This window comes from Delphinapterus leucas, chromosome 17 (genome assembly GCF_059928025.1).
Source record: "Delphinapterus leucas isolate spDelLeu-1000000601 "Yukka" chromosome 17, BTC_Dleu_Yukka2, whole genome shotgun sequence".
Lineage (NCBI taxonomy): Eukaryota > Metazoa > Chordata > Mammalia > Artiodactyla > Monodontidae > Delphinapterus > Delphinapterus leucas.
In genome coordinates, this window is record NC_143145.1 from 38,855,548 (window position 1) to 38,876,790 (window position 21,243).

Below are 21,243 nucleotides of genomic sequence, written 5' to 3' on the forward strand. Positions count from 1 at the left end.
GGATCTTCCCGGACCGGGGCACGAACCCGTGTCCCCTGCATCGGCAGGCGGACTCTCAACCACTGCGCCACCAGGGAAGCCCCCTGTGATTGTTTTATATGCTTTAGCAAGTTTTAAATCCCATGAAACAACTTCCCTTGTATTTTAAGTTTCCGCCATTTAGACATCATTCTCTTATAATGTGGGACTTCCATGTTTCCAAAAATCGAACCAAATGATGTTAGTGTAACCCCCCAGGTTTTGTCATACTGTAGTATAGCAATAGTATAGAGTGTAAAGAAGTTATTGAGGCAGAACTTACTTTCTGTGAAACCACATAATTACTTTTAGTTTTAGTTTTGTGTTTCCTCATGATCTAAATCTTCTTTAAAACGTCTTAGATGCGTTGGTATGAGCTCTTAGGTTATGTTACATTAGTGGAAGCTCCATTTGCTAATGTGTCTTTAGCATTTTTCTTCCCTAAAATGATTTTATATATATATTTTTTATTCCCTAAAAGATTATAGCATTATATTATTTTTAATTTTCTAAAATCTCTAGAATGTTATACTGTGTGCTGAATATACTGATTTCCATCACCTTTTCCTTTGGAGTTTCAAAAGAGTTGCCTGATTTAATATTCTTGTCAGTTTAAATTATGTTTGCATAATTTTTTATACCTTTATCTGTGAAGCTGGAACTTACAGACCTGTTTTCCTTACCTCTGAAAAGTGTGGTGATTTGACTCTAGGAAGCAAAGTTATTATTTTTTTAAAAATTAATTTATTTTTTGGCTGCATTGGGTCTTCGTTGCTGTGCACGGGCTTTCTCTAGTTGCAGCGAGCGGGGGCTGCTCTTTGTGGCCGTGTGCGGGCTTCTCGTTGTTGCAGGGCACAGGCTCTAGGCACGCAGGCTGCAGTAGTTGTGGCTCGTGGGCTCTAGAGCGCAGGCTCAGTAGTTGTGGTGCACGGGCTTAGTCGCTCTGTGGCATGTGGGATCTTCCCAGGCCAGGGCTCGAACCCGTGTCCCCTGCATTGGCAAGGGGATTCTTAACCACTGCACCACCAGGGAAGTGCCTAGGAAGCAGAATTATTAAAAGAGCTTTTGAAGGGAACTGGAGTAAAATGACAAGAAATATTTAAAATTTGATCTACTTTTTACAAAATGGGCATAGACCTGGAGAGCATGTCCAAAGAACTCTCCAAACTTATTTTCAGCGATGATGGCATTATTTTTACCATCTCTCTCCCACTCCCCCTCTTCCCATTCCCATTTCCCTGGGATCTCATTACCCATGTAACGTCCAGGTTTCAGCTTGGTAACCCAGGTCTTTCACAATCTGACATCAACCAATATTTACACATGGGACTCTACTTCCTTATATGTTATACTTTATCCAGACTAGTCTAGGCCAGTTGGAATTATGAGGTATAAGCAGGTTGGTTGTCATTAAGGAAATCAACATTTAGGATTTTTTATCCTGAAGGAATAGATTAGGACCAGGTCAGGAATCCATTGTCATTAAATTGATGAGTTAGTAGAGATTATTTCTTTGTGGGTAACTCTGGAAGAGCAATTGTTTCAGCAAAGAAAAAACTGGGGCCTTTTATCTTGTTCAGATCTGCTCTGTTTCTATGGTGGAACTTTCTAGCCTTTCAGAGCTGGAGCTGGATTGGTACCTGTAGTTACCCTAAGGGGAAACTATCTCTGTTAGTATTTAAGGAAGTGCCACACTCTCCAGTCAGGTTAGCAGCTCTGTTTCATGGTTTCAGCTAATCTCCACGTGCCTGCTATGTCAGTTTGTCCTTCCAACAACTTGGGAAGCTGGAGCATCTGGAGAGCCCAGCCCTGCTTCCCTCGTGCAGTGAAGGAGACCTGATCTTCCTGGGACTGGGAGTGGAGATACTGAGCCATCCAGCAGCTCTGGTCTCTTCCTTCACAGGGCAGACTCTTGCTCGTACCTTTCTCTGCCTCCTCCAAGACCTTGCTCCATCTCTCTTTATCCAGTACGATAGCCAGAGAGGTTCTATAGAGAATAATGATCTCGAAAATGAAGAGAATACCACAAACATGTATACAAGACATTTGAATGGCAAGGTGAGGAAATGGTAAGGGAGCACTCAGCTGATTTGATATCTCCTGGCTAGGAGTATGATCAGTAATGTGTTGAGATAACTTGCAGGTGAGAGAACTGTATTCCACTGTTTGTGAAGTTTGATGTGTTTTTGAGAAAATGAGGAAAGTGCCATGTAAGCATGAAAGAGTTAATTTTTATTTATTTATTTATTATTTTTAGAAAAGAGAATAAAAGGTAAATTTCTCAGGTTATAGCTATCATTAATTGTGTGTCTAGTGTGGGCCAAACATTGTGCTTGGGACTTTGCATACATTATCTCACTAACTTCTCACAAGGACTCTGTAAAGTAACATTGTCACTCTCATTTGCCACTAAGGAAACTGAGACTTGGGAATGTGAAGTGACTTGTCAAAGATTTCATAGCAAGTAAGTGGTGGACCCAATATACAGACCCAGGTTTGACCCCCAAATCACATCATTACTGTGGGCCGGTGAGCTTGACCTCCCCTTGGGCAGAAGTCTAGAACATTCGTGAGTCCTTTAGGGAAGGAGACCTGAATTATAAGTTAGCATAGGTTACTGGGAACAAATCATATCAGAATAATGTGATTTCCTTTTTTGATAGCATTGCGAAACTGCTAGGTTTGGGTATTGTGTTTTATGATTTGGGGAAAGTATTTGACAAGATCTTTGATGATATCCTTGTAGGCACTATGTAGTATGACCTAGCTGATGGTTCTGTTACGAGGGTTGAACAGTTACACACTTATAGGCTTATATCATTTGGGGTTTATTGGAGGACAGAAACTACTCTAGGCGTTTTAAACATAAAAAGATTTAAGTCAGAGGTGTGGCTATTAACAAAACCAGTGGAAAGTTTGGAGGAGAGGGCTGTGTAGGCTAGGCCTCCTAGGAACGACTCCCACACTACCACAAAAGTGAGCCTTATAGAGCTACTACTACTACAGTCAGGAAGGTAGTGAATCCAGAGGTTGCCTTTGGCACTACTGAGTTCAGTAATACAGATTGAGATCAATCCCTGTTGCTCTTCAGGGATTAGAAAGCCACCACTGAGACTGCAGCCACCTATTAGCACCTGTGAGTCTGGTGACTGGATGCTGGAAGGCTGCTGTAAAAAAAACCCTTGTCTGCATAGCTGTGCTGCCCAGAGGAAATAGCTGAGGTAGCAGGCTCATGGTCTCCTCCTCACTTCTTGCCTTCCCAGTTGTGAGAAAGTACACTTACCTAGGACTCTAGGTGCAGGGTGTTCTAGGAAATGCAGCATTTAGCTTTCTAGCCTGTACAATCAGAAGGCTCACCAGAGGCAATGGCAGTGGTTGCTAAATTTCAGTCAGCTGTGGTGTTTAATAACAGATTGCTGTCAATGAAAAGATTTCTCCTTGTGTGGCATAGGGCCTAGGTCTCAGCCCTAGCTAGCTCAACATTGTTTTACAGAAATTTGGATGAAGCTGTAGAATGAAAGTCCATTAGAATTACAAATGACATGAAGTGGAGGAAAAGAAAAGTGCATTCTAAGGCAGAATCAGGAGCTTAAGAGGCCTCCTCAGGTTGGAGCAGTAGGCTTGATTTAAGAGATAAACCCTGCTCTTGGCTCAAGCTAACTCACCTCACAAGTGTACCTCATAGCAGTAGCCCCGTAGAGATGCTGGCTCTGCAGACCAGAGCAGGGCCTGTGCATCTCTATTTAACAAAAAAACTAAAATATCAAAACAATAAAACGCTACAAGTACTTCTGAGGTGCAGCTAGGACTGATAACCACTTTTTAGAACGAGGAAATAAGCAGCTTTACTGTGCTGTCAGTACCTAGAACTCACCTGTTGTATTTTGGAAGGATGGAGACACAGCAGAGCACATAGACAGTAAGCCAGATGGTAAAGTAGATGGAGACCATGTTATATTAAGAATGGGTAGAGAATATTAAGAATGGGTAGAGGGAGGAGGAGGAGTAAGATGTGGAGATCACCTTCCTCCCCACAAATACATGAGAAATACATCTACATGTGGAACAACTCCTACAGAACACTCCTGGATACTGGCAGAAGACCTCAGACCTCCCAAAAGGTAAGAAACTCCCCCACGTACCTGGGTAGGGCAAAAGAAAAAACAGAGACAAAGGAATAGGGACGGGACCTGCACTTCCGGGAGGGATCTGTGAAGGAGGAAAAGTTTCCACATACTAGGAAGCCCCTTCACTGGTGGAGACGGGGGCTTGGGCAGGAGTGGGGGAAAGCTTCGGAGCCACGGAGGAGAGCACAGCAACAGGGGTGCAGAGGGCAAAGCAGAGAGATTCCCGCACAGAGGATCGGTGCTGACCTGCACTCACCAGCCTGAGAGGCTTGTCTGCTCACCCACCGGGGCGGGCGGGGGCTGGGAGCTGAGGCTCGGGCTTTGGAGGTCAGATCCCAGGGAGAGGACTGGGGTTGGCTGCATGAACACAGCCTGAAGGGGGCTAGCGCACCACAGCTAGCCGGGAGGGAGTCTGTGAAAAGCTCTGGACCTGCCTAAGAGGCAAGAGACCATTGTTTCAGGGTGCATGAGGAGAGGGGATTCCTTCCCTGTCTTCCCACAGAAGGCAGAGCGCCCCCTAAACGAGCTCCAGAGACGGGTGTGAGCCATGGCTATCAGCTCGGACAACAGAGAGGGCATGAAACGCAAACACTGTTGCTGCAGCCACCAAGAACCCTGTGTAAAAGCACAGGTCACTATCCACACGCCCCCGCCCCCGGGAGCCTGCGCAGGGTCCCATGATCCAGGGACAACTTCCCCGGGAGAACACATAGCGCGCCTCAGGCTGTTGCAATGTCACGCTGGCCTCTGCTGCGGCAGGCTCGCCCTGCATTCCAATTATAACTACCGTACCCCTCCCTCCCCACAGCCTAAGTGAGCCAGAGCCCCCTAATCAGCTGCTGCTTTAACCCCAGCCTGTCTGGGTGGGAACAGAAGCCTGAGAGCAACCTACATGCAGAGGCAGGGCCAAAACCAAAGCTGAACCCCAGGAGCTGCGCGAACAAAGAAGAGAAAGGGAAACCTCTCCATGCAGCCTCAGGAGCAGCAGATTAAATTGCCACAGTCAACTTGAGGTACCTGCATCTGTGGAATACCTGAATAGACAACGAATCAACCCAGAATTGAGGCGGTGGACTTTGGGAGCAACTGTAGACTTGGGGTTTGCTGTCTGCGACTGACTGGTTTCTGATTTTTATGTTTATCTTAGTATAGTTTTTAGCGCTTGTTATCATTGGTTGATTTGTTTATTGGTTTGGTTGCTCTCTTCTTTTTTTTTTCTTTGGTAACTTTTTAAATTTTAATATTTTTTTATTTTAATTATTCTATTTTATTTAATTTTTCTTTAATTTTTTTTTCTTTCTTTTTTTCTCTCTTCTCTTCTGAGCTGTGTGGCTGACAGGGTCTTGGTGCTCTGGCTGGGTGTCAGGCCTGAGCCTCTGAGGTGCGAGAGCTGAGTTCAGGACATTGGACCACCAGAGACCTCCCGGCTCCATGTAATATCATTCGGCACGAGCTCTCCCAGATATCCGTCTCAATGCTAAGACCCAACTCCACCCAATGGCCAGCAAGCTCCAATGCTGGATGCCCCATGCCAAACAGCTAGCAAGACTGGAACACAACCCCCACCCATTAGCAGAGAGGCAGCCTAAAATCACACTAAGTTCACAGACACCCCAAAACACACCACCAGATGCAGCCCTGCCCGCCAGAAAGACAGGATCCAGCCCCACCCACCAGAACACAGGGACCAGTCCCCTCCACCAGGAAGCCTTTACAACCCACTGAACCAACCTTACCCACTGGGGGCAGACACCAAAAACAAAGGGAACTACGAACCTGTAGCCTGTGAAAGAGAGACCCCAAACACAGTAAGTAAGCAAAATGGGAAGACAGAGAAATACACAACAGATGAAGGAGCAAGGTAAAAACCCACCAGACCAAACAAATGAAGAGGAAATACACAGTCTACCTGAAAAAGAATTCAAAGTAATGATAGTACAGATGATCCAAAATCTTGGAAATAGAATGTAGAAAATACAAGACACGTTGAACAAGGACCTAGAAGAACCAAAGAGCAAACAAACAATGATGAACAACACAATAAGTGAAATTAAAAATTCTCTACAAGGAATCAATAGCAGAGAAACAGAGGCAGAAGAACGGATACGTGACCTGAAAGATAAAATAGTGGAAATAACTACCGCAGAGCAGAATAAAGAAAAAAGAATGAAAAGAATTGAGGACACTCTCAGAGACCTCTGGGACAACATTAAACACACCAACATTCGAATTATAGGGGCCCCAGAAGAAGAAGAGAAAAAGAAAGGATCTGAGGAAATATTTGAAGAGATTACAGTTGAAAACTTCCCTAACATGGGAAAGGAAATAGTGAATCAAGTCCAGGAAGTGCAGAGAGTTCCATACAGGATAAATCCAAGGAGAAACACGCCAAGGCACATACTAATCAAACTATAACAAATTAAATAAAAAGAAAAAACATTAAAAGCAGCAAGGGAAAAGCAACAAATAACATACAAGGGAATCCCCATAAGGTTAACAGCTGTTCTTTCAGCAGAAACTCTGCAAGCCAGAAGGGAGTGGCAGGACATATTTAAAGAGATGAAAGGGAAAAACCTACAACCAAGATTACCCAGTAAGGATCTCATTCAGACTCGATGGAGAAATTAAAACCTTTACAGACAAGCAAAAGCTAAGAGAATTCAGCACCACCAAACCAGCATTACAACAAGTGCTAAATTAACTGCTCTAGGCAGGAAACACAGGAGGAGGAAAAGACCTACAATAACAAACCCCAAACAATTAAGAAAACGGTATTAGGAACATACATATCGATAACTACCTTAAATGTAAATGGTTTAAATGCTCCAACTAAAAGACATGGACTGGATGAATGGATACAAAAAAAGACCCATGTATGTGCTGTCTACAAGAGACCCACTTCAGACCTAGGGACCCATACATACTGAAAGTGAGGGGCTGGAAAAAGATATTACATGCAAATGGAAATCAAAAGAAAGCTGGAGTAACAATTCTCATATCAAACAAAATCGACTTTAAAATAAAGACTATTCAAGAGACAAAGAAGGACACTACATAATGATCAAGGGATCAATCCAAGAAGAAGATATAAAAGTTGCAAATATTTATGTACCCAACATAGGAGCACCTCAATACATAAGGCAAATGCTAACAGCTATAAAGGGGAAATTGACAGTAACACAATAATAGTAGGGGACTTTAACACCCCATTTTCACCAATGGACAGATCATACAAAATGAAAATAAATAAGGAAAAGCAAGCTTTAAATGACACATTAAGCAAGATGGACTTAATTGATATTTATGGGACATTCCATCCAAAAACAACAGAATACATTTTCCTCTCAAGTGCTCATGGAACATCCTCCAGGATAGATCATATCTTGGGTCACAAATCAAGCCTTGGTAAATTTAAGAAAATTGAAATCGTATCAAGTATCTTTTCCAACCACAGCACTATGAGACTAGATATCAATTACAGGAAAAAAATCTGTAAAAAATACAAACACATGGAGGCTAAACAGTACACTACTAAATAACCAAGAGATCACAGGAGAAATTAAAGAGAAAATCCAAAAATACCTAGAAACAAATGACAATGAAAACACGACAACCCAATACCTATGGGATGCAGCAAAAGCAGTTTTAAGAGGGAAGTTTATAGCAATACAGTCGTACCTCAAGAAACATGAAGCATCTCAAATAAACAACCTAACCATACACCTAAAGCAATTACAGAAAGAAGAACAAAAAAAACCCCCAAAGTTAGCAGAAGGAAAGAAATCATAAAGATCCGAGCAGAAATAAATGAAACAGAAACAAAGGAAACAATAGCAAAGATCAATAAAACTAAAAGCTGGTTCTTCAAGAAGATAAAATTGATAAACCATTAGCTAGACTCATCAAGAAAAAAGGGAGAAGACTCAAATCAATAGAATTAGAAATGAAGACGGAGAAGTAACAACTGACACTGCAGAAATACAAAGCATCATGAGATATTACTGCAAGCAACTATATGCCAATAAAATGGACAACCTGGAAGAAATGGACAAATTCTTAGAAAAGCACAACCTTCTGAGACTGAATCAGGAAGAAATAGAAAATATGAACAGACCAATTACAAAAAAAATTGTGAAATTGAAACTGTGATTAAAAAGCTTCCAACGAATAAAAGCCCAGGACCAGATGGCTTGACGGGCGAATTCTAGCAAACATTTAGAGAAGAGCTAACACCTATGCTTCTCAAACTCTTCCAAAATATAGCAGAGGGAGGAACACTCCCAAACCCATTCTATGAGGCCACCATCACCCTGATACCAAAATCAGGCAAAGATGTCACAGAAAAAGAAAACTACAGGCCAATATCACTGATGAATATAGATGCAAAAATCCACAACAAAATACTAGCAAACAGAATCCAACAGCACATTAAAAGGATCATACACCATGATCAAGTGGGGTTTATCCCAGAAATGCAAGGATTCTTCAATATATGCAAATCAATCAACGTGATACACAATATTAACAAATTGAAGGAGAAGAACCATATGATCATCTCAATCGATGCAGAGAAAGCTTTCAACAAAATTCAACACCCATTTATGATAAAAACCCTCCAGAAAGTAGGCTTAGAGGGAACTTTTTTCAACATAATAAAGGCCATATATGACAAACCCACAGCCAACATCGTCCTCAATGGTGAAAAACTGAAACCATTTCCACTAAGATCAGGAACAGGACAAGGTTGCCCACTCTCACCACTATTATTCAACATAGTTTTGGAAGTTCTAGCCACAGCAATCAGAGAAGATAATGAAATAAAAGGAATCCAGATTGAAAAAGAAGAAGTAAAACTGTCACTGTTTGCAGATGACGTGATACTATACATAGAGAATCCTAAAGATGCTACCAGAAAACTACTAGAGCTAATCAATGAATTTGGTAAAGTAGCAGGATACAAAATTAATGCACAGAAATCTCTTGCATTCCTATACACTAATGATGAAAAATCTGAAAGAGTAATTAAGGAAACACTTCCATTCACCATTGCAAGAAAAAGAATAAAATACCTAGGAATAAACCTACCTAAGGAGACAAAAGACCTGTATGCAGAAAACCATAAGACACTGATGAAAAAAGTTAAAGATGATACAAATAGATGGAGAGATATACCATGTTCTTGGATTGGAGGAATCAACATTGGGAAAATGACTATAGTACCCAAAGCAATCTACAGTTTCAGTGCAATCCCTATCAAACTACCAATGGGATTTTTCACAGATCTAGAACAAAAAATTTCACAATTTGTATGGAAACACAAAAGACCCCGAATAGCCAAAGCAATCTTGAGAAAGAAAAATGCAGCTGGAGGAATCAGGCTCCCAGACTTCAGACTATAGTACAAAGCTACAGTAATCAAGACAGTATGGTACTGGCACAAAAAGAGAAATATAGTTCAGTGGAACAGGATAGAAAGCCCAGAGATAAACCCACACACATATGGTCACCTTATTTTTTTATAAAGGAGGCAAGAATATACAATGGAGAAAAGACAGCCTCTTCAATAAGTGGTGCTCAGAAACTGGACAGCTACACGTAAAATAATGAAATTAGAACACTGCCTAACACCATACACAAAAATAAACTCAAAATGGATTAAAGACCTAAATGTAAGGCCAGACACTATAAAACTCTTAGAGGAAAACATAGGCAGAACACTCTATGATATAAATCACAGCAAGATCCTTTTTGACCCACCTCCTAGAGAAATGTAAATAAAAATAAACAAATGGGACCTAATGAAACTTAAAAGGTTTTGCACAGCAAAGGAAACCATAAACAAGAACAAACTACAACCCTCAGAATGATAGAAAGTATTTGCAAAGAAAGCAACTGACAAAGGATTAATCTCCAAAATATACAAGCAGGTCATGCAGCTCAATATCGAAAAAACAAACAACGCAATCCAAAAATGGGTGGAAGGTCTAAATAGACATTTTTCCAAAGAAGTTATACAGATTGCCAACAAACACATAAAAGGATGCTCAACATCACTAATCATTAGAGAAACACAAATCAAAACTACAATGAGGTATCACCGCACACCAGTCAGAATGGCCATCATCAAAAAATCTACAAACAATAAATGCTGGAGAGGGTGTGGAGAAAAGGGAACCTTCTTACCCTGTTGGTGGGAATGTAAATTGATACAGCCACTGTGGAGAACAGTATGGAGCTTCCTTAAAAAACTAAAAATAGAAGTACCATATGACCCAGCACTCCCACTACTGGGCATATACCCCGAGAAAACCATAATTCAAAAAAAGTCGTGTACCACAATGCTCACTGCAGCACTATTTACCATATCCAGGACATGGAAGTAACCTAAGTGTCCATCGAGAGATGAATGGATAAAGAAGATGCGGCACGTATATACAAGGAATATTACTCAGCCATAAAAAGAAGCGAAATTGAGTTATTTGTAGTGAAGTGGATGGACCTAGAATCTGTCATACAGAGTGAAGTAAGTCAGAAAGAGAACAAGAAATACTGTATGCTAACACATATGTATGTTATCTAAAAAAAGAAAAGAAAAAGTGGTTCTTATGAACCTAGGAGCAAGGAAGGAATAAAAACGCAGATGTAAGAATGGACTTTTGGACACGCGGACGGGGAAGGGTAAGCTGGGACGAAGTGAGAGATAGCATTGACATATATACACTACCAAATGTAAAATAGCTAGCTAGTGGGAAGCAGCTACGTAGCACAGGGAGATCAGCTCTGTGCTTTGTGACCACATAGAGGGGTGGGATAGGGTGGGTGGGAGGGAGGGGTTATGGGGATATATGTATACATATAGCTGATTCACTTTATGATACAGCAGAAACTAACACAACATTGTAAAGCAATTATACTCCAATAAAGATGTTAAAAAAAATGAATGAGTAGAGGAATAACCCATATCTAAATATTTTGATTTTATTTTGTTTACTTACATTAACTTATCATAACTATTCATCAATTATCAAATATTAGATTAAGTAATTTTAATTGAATATGTAGTTTTTAGATTTTTCTTTGTATATGCCTATAATACATGGTGATTTTTAAAATATATCACACTTTATTGTTTTATTTTGGACAGCACATATATGTAGGTTCACTTAATTAGTAAGAGAAAGCAAATTAGGTTCTGCTTTAAGTTTTTAGGATTTATCCTAGAAATAGATATTAGATTGAGTTAGAAAGTGTTCAGGAGAAGTATCAAGAAAGGAAGACTGACCATTAGGTATTCCTATTCTCTAGTTCATCTATTGCCTCTGGACACAGTTGTAAGTATGACACCATTTGCTCTGAGCAACAGCTTCCACGTCCTGTTCTTTGCTTCATAACATCTTCTCTTCCAGCTCTGGTTCAGATCTTTTCCTTCCTTCTTCCTCCCAAAACCTATTTCAGCAAAGTATCAAATATGCAGGTGTGAAAATGCTTAATGATGTTTTATCTTCTTGAAATATTTACATTTTTTCCCCAAAACTACAAAGCTTTGAGTCAAAGGAGTAAGTAACTAAGGATGGAATTTCAGGTGCCAAGAAACAATTAGCCAGGTTAGGGGAGTGTGTAGGTAGATCACTTTCCTACTTCTCCAGAGGTCTTACTCTTCTTTCATGAAAAATTGTTACGTGCCTCTTTAAGATTAATTTTGCCAGTGACATAGCAATCAAGGTGACAATAGTAAACTACAGGTCCCACTTGCAGCTGGGTGCAAATGCCCAGCATATTACTGGGCAATTAGGAACCCTTCATTTTCCTCTGCAGAGTTACTAGGTGTCCAGGTAAGGTGTGGCTACAATGGTTTGGAGTTACCTGTGGGTATTGTATATAGTCTGTTCTTCTGTGTGCTTTTGCTCTGTGGAATGTTCAGTGATATGTGACCCAGCTCGAGCCAATTAGTGTAGGTATTTTGGTCGTAGGATACCTCTTTTACCAGCACAGAGCACGGACAAGCATGTAAAGATTAGTCTTGTACAAATGGAAATCAGTCTTTCTTATAAAGGCCTCTGGAGAAAGGGCTTCCATAGACACACAGTGGCTGTTGCAGTGTTCATGACTCACACGGGAAATCATTCCTTCTATTTAACTAAAATCCTTGGGCTTCAATTGGTCTGTTTCCTTTTATTTTGCCTTCAGTGGAGATGGAAAACAGCTGTTTTCTGTGCAAGACCCCCTCATATATACTCGGATACTTATTAAATTGTATCCTCAGACTTTTCCTGGCTGAACAATTTCATTCCCTTTAACCTTTGTGCAGGTATTACTTTCTAAGCATTTAATCTTTTTTTATGAATAGCCTCTGGATCTTCTCCATGTTGTCTGTATCCTCTGTTTCAAAGTACAGTCTGATGAAGTTAAGAAAAAGCTGATGTCAGTAGCTTCTGTATTAACATCCTGGCTTTTATCTGTATTCACTGTACTCTTGGCAACAAGTTAAAGGACAGATTTCCAAGATCATTAATCAGGTGGAACACCCACATCTTAAATTGTTTTAGAAGAACAAATTAGGTAATATTCATAAATCCTTTGATGTTGAAATATATTATGCTAAAGTTATGATTATTTCATTTTTGCATCTGGCTACCTTTGTTACAATCATGCTAAGAAATTTAAAATTAAATTACATTTTGTTAAAGTATTATAAAAATTCCTTTATATATTTAAATTTTCATGACAACTTTTCACCTGTTTAGAAGACATGTGTAAATTAGAAAAGTTAGTGAATAATTGTGAGTAGACTGGCATATTTTGTAAAAGGTATTAAATACTGTACAATTTAGTTTTCTTATATATGTTTTAGGGAATGTTTGAAGGAGAAGAAAGAATTTTTTTCTTTAAAATTTCACATGCACAAAAGGATTGAGTGGCGGTTATTTTATTCTTTATTGCTAATGGGTTTTTAGTGCCACAGCAAGTAGTTGAAGGAATTGGGACCAAAAGTGAGGGACAAGGTAATTTTGAACATCAAATTTATTATTAAAATTAAAAATATGGGCTTCCCTGATGGCGCAGTGGTTGGGGGTCCGCCTGCCGATGCAGGGGACACAGGTTCCCCCCCCCGGTCCGGGGGGATCCTGCATGCCACGGAGCGGCTGGGCCCATGGGCCATGGCCGCTGGGCCTGCGCGTCCGGAGCCTGTGCTCCGCGACGGGAGGGGCCACAGCAGTGAGAGGCCCGCGTACAGCACAAAAAAAAAAAATTAAAAATATTCTTATAAGCTAGGGTCAGAATTCAACTACAACTGGAGAAATTGATGTCAATTTTATGTGATTATTTTCTGTGTATTTAAAAAAAAGTATTTGCCATAGCAACCGCAATCACATACGACAGTGGTTACTATCTTGAGATTTCCTGCTTTACTCTCCTGTTGAAGGGCCTACTATTTCTTCTTTTAAAAATAAATTGTAAGTCAGAAGCATCATCGTCTTTGTCCCTTCTGTGAACATGCATCTCCCTGGAGACTCAGCTGCACACTGTGGACGTGTGTTTCATATCGTGTGGTTAAATATGACTGGCCAATTACAGCTGCTCCCTCCCATTAACTTTTAAGACATACCTAGCCTATTTTCCTCCTTAGAAATTTTTAAAAATTGTTTTTAAAATTTTCTTTGTATATCAAAAAGATATACTCAAAATGTTGATAGTAAGTTTTAAACTAAACAATGGAAAATATTTAGAAGTATAAGCACATACATTTGAATAAAAAATTGTGTATAAGCATATCTTGGTTAATAATATCCTGTTATAAAGTCATCCAAACAGAAAAATCTAATGGAACAGACTACCTTCTTTTATTTCAGTTGATTTTTAGACTTTTGTTAACTCTCTGTGAGAATGTGTATTTCTAAATAGAGGAATGGGTTATTTTCCAAAATTTTGAGTGTGGAATCCAACAGGCATTTCACCATAGGTTTTGAGATCAGCCTGTAAAAGACCCTTAAAACTAATATATCTGAAATGTACCGATAATTAAACCACTATGTAGTAGTGGATTTCAAGTTTCAAATTGGGGTGTTCTGTAGTAAAATTGAAGATTGCTGCTCCTATATCTTTTTACATCCTCCACTTGGGAATAGAAACGTAATAGTTAGGGACTGAATTTGGTTATAGGTACCAGAAAAACCAGATAACAATTGTTTAAATAGAATAGTATTAATGTCTTTTCTCATTTAACAAGAAATCCAGAAGCAGAGTGTGCTGCATTGGTAGAGTGATTTCATTATGTCATTAGAGATTCTTTCTGTGACACCATCTTTAGGGTAGTACTCTCATCCTCCTGTTTGCAGAATAACTGTTAGATCTTCTGCCATTAAGTCTGCATTCCAGGAAGGAGAAAGGAGCAGGCAGAAACAGAGAGGTGATGCCTGTATCAAGAAAACAGAGCTTTCCTAGGAACCTTCTTCTTATGTATCATCGGTCAAAATTGTGTTATATGGCCACTCCTCCCCGCAAGAGAGACCCCTTGTCGTCTTCAGGAAGGGAGAGCCTCTAGAAATTAGGTTACAACTTTTTCACCTTGAGCCACTAGGGCATTAGTGGTGGCTCCTTTAACTTGGGATAGAAGCTTCTGATCAGGATAGCATTAGAAGTAGGCACAGGACTATTGCAAATGGAAGAGGAGATTCCTGGAATGAAATTTCCCAGTGGTTTTCTTGTTTTCTTTAGTCAGCCCCAAATATTGGTCTTCCTCTTTCCTTTATATTGCCACTACTCATTTCTGATTGGACTTCTACTTCTCCGACTGCAGGAATTTTTACAAAATTACCTTATAGCTCATCCCGAGCCAATAATGTTACCTAGTTTTCATAATACTTACTGTAGTTTTAAGCTGCGTTAGTACTATTACAAATACATTCTAAATTGGCCAGATTACTATTAGCAATGTTATGTCTGATTTTAGAGGATCATGTAGAGACTGGAATGTCTCCACAGGCAAGTAAACTCGATGATGATGAGTCTCAAAAACATGTCATATGAAAGGAACTGGGGATGTTTCACCTTAAAATGATAACCAAGACAGGAATCATTATCTGTCTTCAGATATTTGAGGGACTGGTATATGAAAGAGAAATTTATTTGGAACATGAGTGTAAATTACAGAAAGACATATTTCAAGTTCACATTAAAAAAAAAACAAAACACTTTTTGTAACTTAGAGTTGCCCAGCAGGCTTCCTTGTGGGGAAGTGTACGTCCTATCACAGGAAATTTTTAAGAAGGTAGGTAACTTTACTGTCTGGAGAACTGTATCGGGAAGTGTCTTTGTGGTGGTCACTTAGGATCTTTTTTTTGGAACTCTAGGGCTTAAGGAATCCAGTTTGAAAATCACTGGGAAAATCTAGTTGTTCTAAATGTTTGTTTTCTACTTTAATCATTCAGTGTAGAAAATGAGGAGCCATTGAAAGATTCTAAACAGAAGAAAGACATGGTTTGATTTGCATTTAGAAGGTCACTATGTTGTCAGTGTGACTAAAATCAAAACTGAGATGAGGGAAGGAGACCAGTTTGGAGGGTGTTACAATGGCCTAGGTAGGAAATGATTAGAAGCTAAACTAAGACAGTAGCAGTGGTGGATAGAGCAGTAGCATTAAAAAATACCTAATGATCAGTTTGGTTTGGTGAGAAACGAGTCTGGGTTAATTCTCAACTTGATCACTTTGGGGATTAAGTAAAGAATGTTGACTTTAGCAGACAAAGAGCATGTGGAGAAGCAGCAGGTTTTAAGGGAAAGATCTTGAATTAGCTTTAGAACCGGGATATTTTTGTTATTTCATTCTTATTTTATTTTACTTTGTTCGTCATTAAATTGACTATGTTGGCCTTGAATCTGACCAGTGAAAACTTACTATATTGATTAATAAAAAAATCATACTTCAGTAAAAATCATAGTTCTTTAAGTAAATGTAAGAACTTATACCCTCCTTATGTTCTTTGTTTACCTAAGGAAATGCAACTTCACCACAAGTACAAAGACCATCTTTCATGGATTACTTTGATAAACAGGACTTCAAGAATAAGAGTCATGAAAACTGTAATCAGAATATGCATGAACCCTTCCCTATGTCCAAAAATGTTTTTCCTGATAACTGGAAAGTTCCTCAAGATGGAGACTTTGACTTTGTAAGTACATTTTAATTCTTCCATATATGTTTTCTCCTACTCTATTTTGTCACCACATTGAGAAACATAGGTTGTGTGTGTGTGTGTGTGTGTGTGTGTGTGTATGATTAAAATTATAGACTGTATATTAATATTCAGTATATTGCTATATATGGGTAGGGGAATGGTGAAATTGTAGTTTGCTTGTAGAAATGTAGTTGCAGAGAAATGTAAATAATTGCTTATGGTTAAATAAATTATAGCCCAAATTTAGAGAAATATTTAGGACTCTTTTAAAACTAAAATGACAACTGTGTTAAAAGATGTTTTTAATAATGTAAATATGAGATATTTCTGACAGTAAATTCAGTTTCCTAAACAAATGATGCAAAGGTATTTATGACATCGACTTTGAGAAATTTGCCTCAACTATGAAAGTTAAGTCACATAGTGTTAACTCCACTTGGTTTGTCAGAAATAATAGTCCTATGTCTAGTTAGGAATATAAACTTCAGTATAAAACTGTGCCTTCTTTTTTTTAATCAACTTTTTTGTTTTTAATTTAATTTTATTATTTGGCCGCATTGGGTCTTAGTTGTGGCATGCAGGATCTTTCGTCGTGGCACGCAGGCTCTTTGTTGTGGCGTGTGGACTTCTCTCTAGTTGTGGCACGTGGACTCCAGAGCTCACGGGCTCAGTAGTTGCAGCATGTGGTCTCTCTAGTTGTGGCGCATGGGCTCCAGAGCACGTGGGCTCAGTAGTTGCTGTGCGCGGGCTTAGTTGCCCAGTGGCATGTGGGATCTTAGTTCCCTGACCAGGGATTGAACCCTCGTCCCCTGCATTGGAAGGCGGATTCTTAACCACTGGACCATCAGAGAAGTCCCTAAAACTGTGCCTTCTTGCCTCTTATTACATTTTCTCCTTATTTCTTCTGTCCTGCTCCTTATTATTTATTTCTTTTAAAGAATGCATGTAATACAGATACATAATTCTAAAACAACTCTTACCACAACTTGAGAGAGTAAATTTTTAAAATGAGTTCTTTAATCTAGAAATTTTTAAGGTAAATTTTTGCTTTAGCGTGTATTATAAATAGCATTTACTTTTGCATATTGTTCTGTAAGATTTTCATGTAAAATAACTACAGCTACATTTGTTAATACGTATATTTATAAGTAAATAAAATTTTAGATATATCTATATCTTCTAAATTTTTAAATACTATCAAGCAGCTTTGCCTAGACACCATGCCTCTAAAGGCTTTGTGATTATAAATACTTCTAATGTTAAATACTTTTCTCCTAAATATTGTGATTAAGTTTTCAAATAATCAGATAATAAAGTTTCAAAATCTGTCCTCAATAAATATTAGCCATGGCACAGGTTAGTCTGAAAACATTAATCGTAATATCTCCTTACTGTTTTTTCAGTTTTGAGTTTATAAATTAGAAAAATAAAATCTGTATTTCTATAGTTCTAGTAAGATTTCATTTTATGCTACCTCCTTTTAAAAAATATATAAATTATTTAGAATGCTGACTTTAAGCTTAAAATCATTTGTAAAGATGATGAATCTTTGATGAATCAAAGAACTCTGTCTTAACTCAATTGGAATAAATCTTAACAGCCTCTGGAAAACAGTTTGAAATGAGCTACAAAGTAATGAATAAATTATCACAGTTAATAAATAGCAAATAAAATGATTTATTTCTGTTTCAGTTAGTCTTTGCTACCACCCCCAAAATTTAGAACTTAAAATAACTATTTCATTTGCTTACAGTTTTGTGGGTAAGCAGTTTGACTAGGTTCAGCTGAGTGGTTCTTCTGCTAGTCTCGCCTGGAGTCTCTCACGTGGCTGAAATCATCTAGCAGCTTGAATGGAGCTGAATAATGTCTCTAAAATCACTCATGTGTCTGGCAGTTGTGCTGACAGTTGGCTAGGCCATATGACCCTGTCAGGCAAGCCTGGAGGTTTTATGTTGTGGTAGTAGCCTTCCAAGAAGGTGATAGAAGAAATTGTAAGGCCTCTTGAGTCCTAAGTTTAGAATCCATTTACAATACCATCAAAAAGAATGAGTACTTAGGAATAATCTTAACCAAGGAGATGAAAGACTTGTACCTTGAAAACTACAAAACACTGCTGAAAGTAACTATAGAAGACACCAATACATGGAATGACATCTCATGTTCATGGATTGGAAGACAATGTGGTTAAGATGTCAATATTGTCCAAAGCAACCTACAGATTCAGTGTAATTTCTATTAAAATCCCAATGACATTTTTTGTAGAAACAGAAAAATCCATCTAAAATTTATTTGGAATTTCAAGGGACTTGAATAGTCAAAACAACCTTGAAAAAGAGAAACAAAGTTGGAGGTCTCATACTTCCTGATTTCCAAACTGCTACAAAGCTACAGTAATCAAAACAGACATACATATAGACAGATGGAGTAGAATAGAAAGCCCAGAAATAAACCATCACATATATTGTCAGAGATTTTCAGCAAGGGTACTAAGACCATTCAATGAGGAAAGGATAGTCTTGTCAACAAATGGTGCTGGGAAAACTGGATAGCCACATGCACGAAGTTGGGCCTATACCTTACACCATATACAAAAATACAAAAATTAACTCAAAATGAATCAAGGATCTAAATAAACATACGAACTGTAACTATAAAACTTGTCGAAAAAACATAGGGGAAAAGCTGCGTGACATTGGATTTGGCAGTGATTTCTTAGATATGACACCAAAAGCACAGGCAACAAAAGAAAAAATAGATAAATTGGACTATATAAAAATTTAAATTTTTGTGCATCAAAGTACACTGTCAGCAAAGAAAAGTCAACCCACAGAATGGAAGAAAACATGTAAATCATGTATCCGATAAGGGGTTAGTATCTAGGATATATAAAGAACTCAACAACCAAAAACTAAGCAACCCAATTTAAAAATGGTCAAAGTACTCCAATAAATATTTCTCCAAAGAAGATATATAAATGGCCAATAAACAAATGAAAAGATGTTTAATGTCACTAATCATTAGAGAAACACAGATCAAAACCATGAGATACTATTTCACACCCATTATATACACACACACGTACACACACAGAGAAAATAACAAGTGTTGGTGAGGATGTGGAGAAATTGGAACCCTTCCTTGGGCGCTGCAAATGTAAAATGGTACCTCTGTGGAAAACAGTATGGCATTCCTCAAAAAAAACTGAACATAGATTACCATGTGATCCAGCAATTCCATTTCTGGATATATACCCAAAATAAATGAGTGAAAGCAGAGACTTGAACAGATATTTGTACATCCATGTTCATAGCAACGTTATTCACAATTGCCAAAAGGCGGAAGCAACCCAGGTGTCCATTGATGGGTGAATAAACAAAATGTGATATACGCATACAGTGAAATATTTTTCAGCCTAAAAAGGAAGGAAATTGGGCTTCCTTGGTGGCGCAGTGGTTGAGAGTCCGCCTGCCGATGCTAGGGGACACAGGTTTGTGCCCCGGTCCGGGAAGATCCCACATGCCACGGAGCGGCTGGGCCCGTGAGCCATGGCCGCTGAGCCTGCGCGTCTGGAGCCTGTGCTCTGCAACGGGAAAGGCCACAACAGTGAGAGGCCCGCGTACAGCCAAAAAAAAAAAAAGGAAGGAAATTTTGACACAAGCCGTAATATGGTGAACTTTGAAGATAATAAGCTAAGTAACATAGCCAGTCACAAAAGAACAAATACTGTATGATTCCACTTAATATGCGGTACCTAGAGTAGTCAAATTCATAGAAACAAAAAATAGAATGGTAGTTGCCAAGTGCTGGAGGAGGGGGAAATAGGGAGTTATTGGTTTTTGCGTACAGAACTTGAGTTTTGGAAGATGAAAAGAGTCCTGGGGATGGATTGTGGATGTACTTAATGCCACTGAACTCTACACTTAAAAATGGTTAAAATGGTGGATTTTAAGTTATGTATAAAAAAAAAGTAAGAGGGGAAAAAAGAGGATTCACATAGTGTCACTTCTGCCATATTCTTAGTCAAAATATATTCACAAGGCCAATCCAGATTCAAAGGATATGGAAATAGATTTCACCTCATGATGAAACGACTAGCAAAGTCATATTGCAGAGGGTCGTGTGGAATGAATGGAATTATTGTGGTCATCTTTGCAAATAATCTACTAGAAGTTATCCATATTAAAATTCAACAGAATTTAAAAGAATGAATTTAGGAAATTGGAGGTCATTAGTGATTTTGATGAGGGCCATTTCAGTACCCTACTTTTAGAATACTCATACACAGCAACTTTTGACATGCAGCCTTCTACTGTCCCTTTTAAGCTCATTCTAGTTTTGTGAATGAGAGCATCAGTTTTTCTAGTGGCCAGCTCTTATAAGTAAACTTCTGGTAATCTTTTCAGCCCATTGTAGATTCTGGAGTCCTTCTATCTGGAAATTCCAAAATTCTTCTATCTGGAAATTCCAAAATTTGTTAGAAAACCTTAAACTAGTTTAACAAATGTTCTGTTTTCTGCTTTGGATTGTGCTAGGCACTATGGGTTAAAAATATATATATATTTATATACACATATGTATGTACATTTATTAAGCTGAGAAAATATGTTAGTAAAGTGTTAAATTGTAATCCAGAGCAATAATTCAGATATCATGCATCAGAGGAGGACTCAGTAAAGGTTGGAGTAGTTTATGAAATTATATAGTAGAGGAGGATTTTGTCTAAAATTTGGAAGATGGATAGTAGAAGAGAAGGTAGGCAGTACAGAGAATGATGTGCATAATAAAAAGCTTAGAGGTAGGAAAGGACAAGATATATTGGGTGACAATGAAGTGGAGACCTTCAAGTTCATTTAAAATAATATGGGAGATAAAATGAAAGCTAGGTTTGGGTCAGATGGTGGAAGCCTTGAACGTAAGACTGC

The 21,243-nt window shown here is 38.7% G+C and overlaps 1 protein-coding gene across 2 annotated transcripts in view; it reads left to right on the top strand.

Moving 5' to 3' along the window:
- The window catches only part of STK3 (serine/threonine kinase 3), a 324,808-nt gene that overhangs the window by 234,234 nt on the left and 69,331 nt on the right, over window positions 1–21,243 (top strand). For both annotated transcript variants that reach the window (XM_089898863.1, XM_022584720.2), the window contains exon 10: window positions 16,140–16,315. In XM_089898863.1, the coding sequence (XP_089754989.1) occupies window positions 16,140–16,315 (176 nt within the window). The remainder of the gene's footprint in view (window positions 1–16,139; window positions 16,316–21,243) is intronic.